This window comes from Panicum virgatum, chromosome 2K, assembly GCF_016808335.1.
Source record: "Panicum virgatum strain AP13 chromosome 2K, P.virgatum_v5, whole genome shotgun sequence".
In the NCBI taxonomy this organism is placed as follows: Eukaryota; Viridiplantae; Streptophyta; class Magnoliopsida; order Poales; family Poaceae; genus Panicum; species Panicum virgatum.
Window position 1 is genome coordinate 3,652,007 of NC_053137.1, and position 9,213 is coordinate 3,661,219.

At 40.1% G+C, this 9,213-nt stretch overlaps 1 protein-coding gene across 2 annotated transcripts; it reads left to right on the forward strand.

The window, feature by feature from the left end:
- The first annotated feature begins 146 nt into the window (after nucleotides 1-146).
- On the forward strand, nucleotides 147-4,582 carry LOC120661476 (switch-associated protein 70-like). Of its 2 annotated transcripts, XM_039940358.1 has the most exons (10): nucleotides 189-336; nucleotides 470-574; nucleotides 980-1,041; nucleotides 1,124-1,207; nucleotides 1,298-1,329; nucleotides 1,422-1,503; nucleotides 2,304-2,532; nucleotides 3,226-3,453; nucleotides 3,527-3,819; nucleotides 3,946-4,582. In XM_039940358.1, exons 1-10 carry the CDS (start codon nucleotides 313-315, stop codon nucleotides 4,223-4,225), a joined length of 1,419 nt encoding a protein of 472 aa, XP_039796292.1. In that variant the 5' UTR covers nucleotides 189-312; the 3' UTR covers nucleotides 4,226-4,582. The 2 variants fall into 2 exon arrangements, with proteins under 2 accessions (XP_039796299.1, XP_039796292.1); XM_039940365.1 differs by lacking the exons at nucleotides 980-1,041; nucleotides 1,124-1,207 and having other exon boundaries at nucleotides 147-336; nucleotides 1,422-1,489.
- The last annotated feature ends 4,631 nt before the right edge of the window (nucleotides 4,583-9,213 follow it).

The following is a 9,213-nucleotide window of genomic DNA, read 5'->3' on the forward strand; positions in this document are numbered from 1 at the left end:
CCGCGGGTATTTATTGACCGGGCGGCGGCGTGGAGACGGAAGGCGGCGGCGCCCAGTTCAGTTGGACTCGAATCCGATCATCTCGGGTTCCATAACCGGAGGCCGTGTTCGATCCGACTCGTGTTGGCGTTGCAAATACGCCTTCAAGTGAGAGAAACGTAATGCTAAACGGTTGCGTAAAAGTATGTCGGAAACGTATTTTTGGCTGTCCATCTCGTAATCCGCCATCCTTTGTCAGACGCAGGAAAAGGTGTTGGTCGTCGGAATCACGGAGGCGGTCTCCGTTCCTCTTCTTCCTCTGGTCCGGCAGCCATGGCGTCGAACGGGAGCAGCACGGTGAGGCGCTCTCCTCTTATTTCTCTCTCTCCCCGGATCGAGCGGGTTTGCTGTCGAATTCCTTGCGCGTCTGCACCGTTCGAGGTGGGATCTCACCGGAGCTGGGATTTCTCTTGCTGGGCTGTGAGCGCAGGTGGTGGGAGAGATGCAGAGCAGCTTGGAGCGGGTGAGGCGGCAGCTCTCCTCAACCTCCACCCTGCAGCTCCTCCAGGGCCCTCTCCTGAAGCGATCCGACACGGTAATCCCGCTTTCTCTGACCACTCAAACGGGCCTTCATTTCCTCTCTCTTTCTTGATTCAGTTTGGCTCAGGTTTCCGGTCGGTGTAAGTGAAAGTTACTGTGGCTGAGAGATAGAATGCCAAAAAGGTTTCATTGCTGATGACCCCTAGCTACTGTTTCGAGCCTGCAGTTTACATTCGTGAATTGTTTACCTGTCAGCTGTCATTACCTAATGCTCTGCAAATTCAGTTGGTTGCCGCTACTAAGAGTCTATGTGTGTGGTCTGTGGTGTGCTTGACTGTCCTCACTGCCCTGTTATTCTTTTCTCTCCTCCGAATAGTTACTTTTATTCCGCTCGTGGTGTCATCTGGCATCTCATTCCTTTCCCCTTTTTACTGATAAATCCTACACTTTCAAATGTCAGCTAAGAAAATGGAACGAGCGGTGGGTCATACTTGATCCTACAACTGGAAAGATAGAATACAAGTATGGTAAATTGCAGAGTTCTGTTCTCTCGGGCGATACATACAAATAGCAAATGCATGATACCAGATTTTGGATTATGTAGGGTTCGTAGAAGTGACAAAGATGTTAGGGGAGTAATTGTGTTTGATACAACAAGCACGGTGACATTATCACCTATGAACTTTCAGTACGGACCTGCTTCGATTCTAGTTCCTCATGGCTTTCAGATGTATGCTGCAGAAAATTTGTAATAACTTGTGCAACATTTTTGGTGCAGTGGGCTGGCGAAATATGATGGATGCTGTTTCTGTATCCATATGGAGTACCTTTGTGCTATCACGTTTACTCTCTTCTCCTTTTGTCTAGATTGATTTTGTTGCTTTCATTGACTAGTGTTCTAGATATTGGAACTCCACAGAAAAAGGAATACTTTCTTTGTGCAGAAACTCCCAGCGCTGCAAGAGCATGGGTATCCACTTTACAGTAAGCCTTTATAATCTACGGATCTACTTATATTTACCTTTTAACTTATTTTTTCTGAAACCTTTTTTATTCCTGAACCACAAGTATTGTATTCCTGTTTATCCATCTCTTTCCCTGCCGCTAGACTGACTAATTTAAAGTAAACATTTATTAAATGTTAATTGGGTTTTTGTTTGATATGTTCCTGTAACTGTCAGTTTTGGCAGAACTCAAAATGTTAAGAATTAGAAAGTCATTGGTGAACTCAACTTTTGATGTGTAAACACTTCACAACATTAGATGTTAAAAATTAGCAGATGTAAAGCACCTTGTTTTGTTGCATGATGTTTCTAAATTCAGAATCAGAAATGTGAAAATTCTGCCCTATTTGGTGCTATACTGATATTTTCATTACCTGACTTGTTCTACTTCTCTCTAGTTCCCCAATAATTAGGAAAGTTTACTTAGCTCTACTGGTGCTCATTGCTCCAAAGTAAAAGATAAAGGAGCATTTGCTTGTAGTATCATGGAAAAGTTTTCAACTGGCACTCTACGTTTAGAGCTGATTGTCTGCCCAGTCATGCAAAATAAGGAGCATGGTGAAATATGTAATGCATCATTGTGCAATTAATTTAATGCACTATAAAGTATAACTACATAGTGGCTTACAATGGCCTCCCTCACTGTACTATCACTTCCCTTAAATTAACTCATTTTGTTGATGTATAATGTGTCCGCACATATTCTATTTCCTGCTTTGGATACTGGTGTTATATCTGCATACCTTGAAGCCTTTTAATATTTTCTTACTTTACATGCAGTGCGGCTCAGTTGGTACTACAGGCTCATAAGGAGGCGGTGAATTCATTGGGTGAGAATGGTCCTGCAAAATTGGGGACAGTTGCTACTGTCGTGGCTGTAGCCAATGCCACTGCTATTGAGGCAACAAAGGAGGTGGAAGCTGCAATGAAAATTTCCTTGCGGGCAGCTTTGGGCTCAACTACAAATAAACTTACCAAAGGGCAATTAGATGATCTTACAATAATGATGGTATGCTCTTTCATATACTTCTACGAAAGAGTACCCGAATCAATCAATATTCAGCAATTTAGCAGTGAATGCTAGAATTGCTTATATAATAAAGGTTAACTCTGGTCCATTCATCCGATACCCAGTTGTTATATTGTGTTCCAGGAACCACCAAACTGTCTGTCCTATAGTTGCTGAAATCATTTAGGTAACTGAGAGGTGTGCACATGACAACTTTCTTGTCCCAAAATAGCACAAATATTACCAAATCAACAGTAGTTCTGTCAGTTAGTAGCCAATTTCCTGGCATACTGAATATTCACTTGGGCACTTGAAACACATTCATCCACTTGATTTTTAATGCTTCGCATTGGTGGTGAACATGGAACTTGTCCAGTATTCCCAAACCCTGTCTAAGTAGGGCTGGTAGCAATAGAGAGGGATCTATATCCCCTTGCAGCTCCCTGTTGCTATAACTGTATTATGATAAAAGTACTTAGAACATTTCTCTGATTAACTATTCAAAACTGACTTGTAATCCTGTTATGCAGAAGTTGATAATAATCTTATAAGGCTATAACAAAGCATTCACTGCTCATATACTTATATGGGATGATGTTGTGGTCTGTCTTTCAGAGCGATATTTCTGAAATACTGAAGTTATTTTCTTGTTTCTATTTTTCTGGTGATGGACAATGCATCTGCAACCGACAGGAGACCCTTCGAGTTAAAGATGATGAACTCCACCAGCTATTGCAGGATATTCGTGCACGTGATTCTACCATCAATGAGATTGCAGATAAATTACAGGAGACTGCAGAGGCAGCTGAAACTGCTGCTTCTGCAGCACGTTCAATTGATGAAGAGAGAAGATTTTTGTCGTCAGAACTTGAACGCCTAAAGCAAGATCATGAAAAACAAGTTGAAGTATATCTACTTCGGGTAATAATCACTTTGTTGAATTCGTAATTCATCTTAGTCTACCAAGTTTGAAGTTGACTGGATTGTGTTTCAGTTAAGGGAATCAGAGGAGAAGGGAAAACTTCTTGTAGAAGAGAGAGATCATTTACTTACAGAGAGAGATTCTGCTCTTCAAGAAGCTCAAATGTGGCGCTCGGAACTAGGAAAAGCTAGAGGAAATGCTGTAATTCTAGAAGCAGCTGTTGTCAGAGCTGAGGAGAAAGCTAGGGTTTCAGCAGCAGATGCAGACTTGCGCATAAAGGAAGCTGTGAGCAGACTTGAGTCTGCCATAAAAGAAAAGGAAGATCTATTAGCCCTTGTGGACGCACTGCAATCACAATTAAAAAGGTTCATCATACATAATTTTGATTTCCTTCGTTTTCATTCAGCTGAAAGTATCTCAAATTGGATCAGTCTAAACCAACTTAATGGATAATTAAATAAAGTAACAATCATATATCATGGCCTTTTCAGGCAAGAGACTAGCACAATACAAGTTTGTGAAGAGAGCTCGGAGCTCTGCTCTACCACTTCAAACCACGTGGAAGATGATAATGTGGATAAGGCTTGCGTAAGTGATACAGACCCAATACCCGTTGCAGAGAACATTGTCGAGTTGGATGATGAGGGAGTTGATATCCGTACAATTGGGGACACTGAGTGGAGCAATCCTCATTCTTCTGAAGTATCTGATGTAAGGGAAGTAACAACAGACCCTGAAGAAAACAGCCTGGATATTCCTGTTGATACTTGACGGCCAACTGGTTACTGAGAATGATTTACGAGGCTAAACAGAACTGTAGCCATTTTTGTTCACCGTGATCAGTTGTACTACTATTAGATTCTCATCTTAGTTGATTTAAGATATTCTTTTTCAAGTTGCAGTGTGAGTTTCTGAACTTGAATCCCTTCAAATATGTGCTCTGTGTCTGCTGAAATAAAATAGCAACATCTGTGTTGAGTTGTGAGTGTACATCTGAACTTCCATGTTCAGAAGTTCAGCTTTTGCAATTTTCTCTCATTTTGGATATTAGTGTTGTGTTCTCCTCTAAAGTAAGTTTGTAATGTCATTTTTTCTATTTATCATGAATATAAAGAAGTAAATTTAACATTCTAAATTTCTTGCCTTTCATTGAGATGATACAATTGTAGGAAAAATAAAACAACGAGGCCTTTATTCATGTGGTCACCAAGAATTGATATGTTTCTCCTGTAAGAATCATTGAAAGGAGAAGAACAGTTCAATTGGGGATACAGACTACAAAAGTAGGACAAAAAAGAGAGAGGTGATTATGAACACAGACAGGCAACTCGAATCTCCATTCGGAGAGCAGGTCTTACCAACTTGCTGATGACTCGTTCAGTTGATCTCAGAAGAGGCATATATGTGCTGACTGCAGAAAAGTTACGCTCATGCTGAAAATCTCATAACACTGTTTTGAGTGTCAAAACTGAAAGCACCTTACCACTAACACAGTAGAAATTACATCTCTAGATAACATAGTAGTCAGCAGGAATGCATGGCATGCATTCTTTTCATTAAAAATAAGAAGCTGCCATGACCAGGCATAATCAGAATTTGGAGGCAGTCTTGGATTCTTGGTGGCCGATACTGATTTTTTAACTACAGTAGAATCAGGCAGTGTGACATCTGATCTGAGGAACCATCAGCCGTGACATCAGGGAGGACAGAACAACAGTAGTAAACCTACGAGCAACCCCTAACCTTTCACCGTTTCAAGATTCAAGCTCAGCCAGAAAAATGGTCATGTAAAGGGGTTGTGTAGCCACCTGTATTATTTTGTCTCTGTTTCACCAATTCAATGCTCACAGTCAAATTATGCTTAGTGAGCAGCCTTGAAAATGTAATAGTAAATGTGTCAACATCCAACTACTATGTTTTCGTCGAACTGACGACCATCTTACGTTGTATACATACTTTGTATCTAGACGCCCTCCATTGTATGATACTACAACTTTTATGAAGTGACGACATAACTCTTTTCGGCTAGCTGTGGCTGGTGGCTGGTGCTAATTTGTTGTGAGAAAAATACTGCTGGCTGGCTGATGCTGGTGGCTGGTGCTGATTTGGTGTGAGAAAAATACTATTGGCTGGTTGAAGCTGAACAGAGTGTATACGGAAATAAAAGTTTTGACCATTCGGTACAATCTCTTATTGTGGAGTAGTACATGCTTCCTAGGTACATCTTATATAGTTGGCTGCTGCGACTGCAACACATGTCAATAAGGATGAATAAACGTTTGATTAGCCATGTTGACCATACTCTTGTGGCAGTATACGGAGCTGCACAACATGAGCACAAAGATCGCTTTCTCGCTGAATTTGTCAATACATGTTCGACTGAATCTCTACCATTGATGGTTGGGGGTGATTTCAATATTATCAGAAATCCTTCAGAGAAAAATAATGATCGTTATAATAGTAGGTGGCTGTTGCTTTTCAATGCCTGTAGAGAGACTTTGAATTTAAGAGAACTAGAACTATCAGGTCGGAAGTTTACTTGGGCAAACTCAGTGGAACACCCAACTTTCGAAAGAATTGATATGATCCTGGTTAGCACTGATTGGGAACAGAAATTTCCATTGTCAACGGTCAAGGCCTTAACTAGAGAAATTTCAGATCATACTCCACTTTTGTTGGATACAAATCAAGCGTCTCACAGAGGTAACACACCTCTTTTCAGATTTGAATTAGGGTGGCTCGCTAAAGACGGTTTTTTTGATTTGATAACAAATGTGTGGAAAGCTGAAAACAGAGGCACATCACCATTACAGAGATGGCAAAACAAGATCAGAAGGGTCCGCAGATATCTGCATGGATGGGCAAAAAATCAAGTAGGACAAAACAAAAAACAAAAAAGAAAAGTTTCCTCCTCCAACAGCTGGATATCTTAGATAGAAAAGCTGAATCCACTCTGTTATCACCACAAGAGTTGGAACACAAACGTGCTTTGTCTGCGGAGCTTTCTGGGTTGCTTAGAGAAGAGGAACTTTATTGGTTCCAGAGATCTAAAGCTACCAGACTTTTGCAAGGGGACGCAAACACGAGATTTTTTTCAGCTTGTAGCTAATGGTAGACATCGTAAAACTAGGATCTTTTAGCTAGAACAAGATGAGGGGACTATTGTAGGTCATGATAATCTTAAAACTTATATCACAGAATACTACAAAAACTTTTTTGGAGAGCCAGAGCAGAATGATTTTTCTCTAAATGAGGACACTACGGAGGACATTCCTCAGGTGTCTCAAATAAAAAATGAATTTCTCTGTGATGAGTTCTCTGAAAAGGAAATTAGAGATGCGGTGTTCCAAATGGAACACAATAAGGCACCTGGTCCGAATGGATTCCCAGCGGAGTTCTACCATTTTTTGGGGAAACTATTAAGGCTGACCTGATTCAGTTGTTTGTAGAATTCCACAGGGGCGAGTTGCCTTTACACAATTTGAACTTTGGTGTGATTACCCTACTACCCAAAAAGGAGGATGCCACCAAAGTGCAACAATATAGGCCGATATGTCTTTTAAATGTTAGCTTCAAAATTTTCACAAAAGTACTCACGAATAGATTATCCGTTGTAGCTCAAAAAATAATCAGACCATCTCAAACAGCTTTCATTCCAGGACGGCACATCCTGGAGGGAGTGGTCATTCTACATGAAACAATTCATGAAATGCATAAGAAAAAGAAAAATGGGGTTATCTTAAAACTTGATTTTGAAAAAGCATATGACAAGGTGAAATGACCGTTTCTTCAACAAGTGTTGCGAATGAAAGGCTTTTCAACGACATGGTGTGCTTGGATTATTCAAGTGATAACCAAAGGTTCGGTAGCCATAAAAGTAAATGATGATGTAGGGCACTACTTCCAAACGAGAAAAGGAGTTAGGCAAGGAGATCCTCTTTCTCCTATACTCTTTAATATTGTTGTTGACATGCTGGCAATATTAATTGAGAGAGCCAAAGAAAACCAGCTGTTCAAGGGAGTAGTCCCGATTTAATTGATGATGGTCTTTCTATTTTGCAATATGCAGATGACACAATTCTCTTTATGGAACATAATCTTGAACAGGCAAAAAACCTCAAACTTTTACTATGTGCTTTTGAACAACTGTCTGGCCTCAAGATTAATTTTCATAAAAGCGAATTATTCTGCTTTGGGGAGGCCCAGGCTGTCCAAATGGAATATGAACAAATCTTTGGCAGCAGCTAAGGTATGTTTCCGTTTCGATACCTAGGAATACCTATGCATTACAGAAGACTTCAAAATTCAGATTGGAAGGATGTTGATGAAAGATTCCAAAAGAGGTTAAGCGGATGGAAAGGGAAGTTGCTTTTTGCTAGTGGAAAGCTAGTCCTTATTAACTCTGTGCTTAGCAGCTTACCATTATTTATGTTTTGGTTCGTTGAAGTTCCTCGTGAGGTTCTAAAAAAGCTAGATTTCTATAGATCTAGGTTTTTTTGGCAAAGTAACGAACATAAAAAAAGTATAGACTGACAAGATGGAGTGTCCTTTGCTGCTCAAAAGACCAAGGGGGTTTGGGAATCTTGAATCTAGATGCACAAAATAAATGTTTGCTAAGCAAATGGCTTTTTAAGCTAATAAATGAACAAGGGATGTGGCAAAACTCTGCTTAGGAGGAAATACCTTCGGTACAGATCTCTTACTCAGGTTGAACACTTGCCTGGATATTCACATTTTTGGTCGGGTCTCATGAGTGTCAAATCTGAGTTCCTGAGATGGGGCAAATTTAAGCTGGGTAATGGGTCTCAGATCAAATTCTAGGAAGATTCCTGGCTTGATAATGAACCTCTTAAAAATCAATACCCGACCCTGTATAACATTGCCAGAAAAAAAATCTGTGTTAGACAGCCATGTTCTAAGCTCGACACCACTAAATGTCTCTTTTTGTAGATCTCTAGTGGCTAACAACTTACTCTTGTGGCACCAACTGGTGGCTAGAGTAATGGATATTCAGCTACAAGATCAAAGTGACACTTTTGTGTGGTCTCTGCATCAGAATGGGTTTTTTTCAGTGCGATCTATGTATAGGACAATAACAACAACTAATATAATACATCATAATCATATTATCTGGAAACTTAAATTGCCTCTTAAGATTAAGATTTTTATGTGGTACTTGATTAATGGGGTTACTTTCACTAAGGATAATTTAGCTAGACAGCGATGGAAAGGGAGTTTAAAATGTTTTTACTGTAATCTTGATGAAACAATACAACATCTTTTTTTCGATTGCCACAACCCTAAATTCTTATGGAGACCGTTAAATGTGAATCATATGTTCACTTACTGGTTAAATTGGCTGAGAAAACAACGTAAATATCAGGCTTTAGTGGGAGCATGTGTAATCTTATGGGCGATCTGGCTAACGCGAAATGACATTACTTTTAACTGTGCGCGAGTTTCTTCGTCTCTGCAGGTGCTGTTCAGAGGAATTTATTGGATCCGGTTTTGGGCACTGCTGCAAAAAGAAGAGAAAAGTCCGCTGGTGTTAGAGGGGTGTTGCGCACTTGAGTGTTCTGCCATGGAAATCTTCGCTTTGAATGGATGGCCTTTCATTAATCGGATTGCCTATGTCTAAGCATTTTTTAGTCTCTTTTATTTCCGCTACTCTGTTTTGTCTTGCTCGGACGCTTGTTGCTGTATGGATTGTGGTTTTGAACAGCTATATATATCAATCGATACAGAAACTAGAATATATT

Excerpts from the sequence above, each read along its gene's own strand:
- LOC120661476 (XM_039940358.1), top strand. The coding sequence starts at position 313 with ATGGCGTCGAACGGGAGCAGCACG. Across the intron at positions 1,208-1,297 it reads TTATCACCTATGAACTTTCA|TGGGCTGGCGAAATATGATG; the intron begins GTACGGACCTGC and ends TTTTTGGTGCAG. Across the intron at positions 1,330-1,421 it reads ATATGATGGATGCTGTTTCT|ATATTGGAACTCCACAGAAA; the intron begins GTATCCATATGG and ends CTAGTGTTCTAG.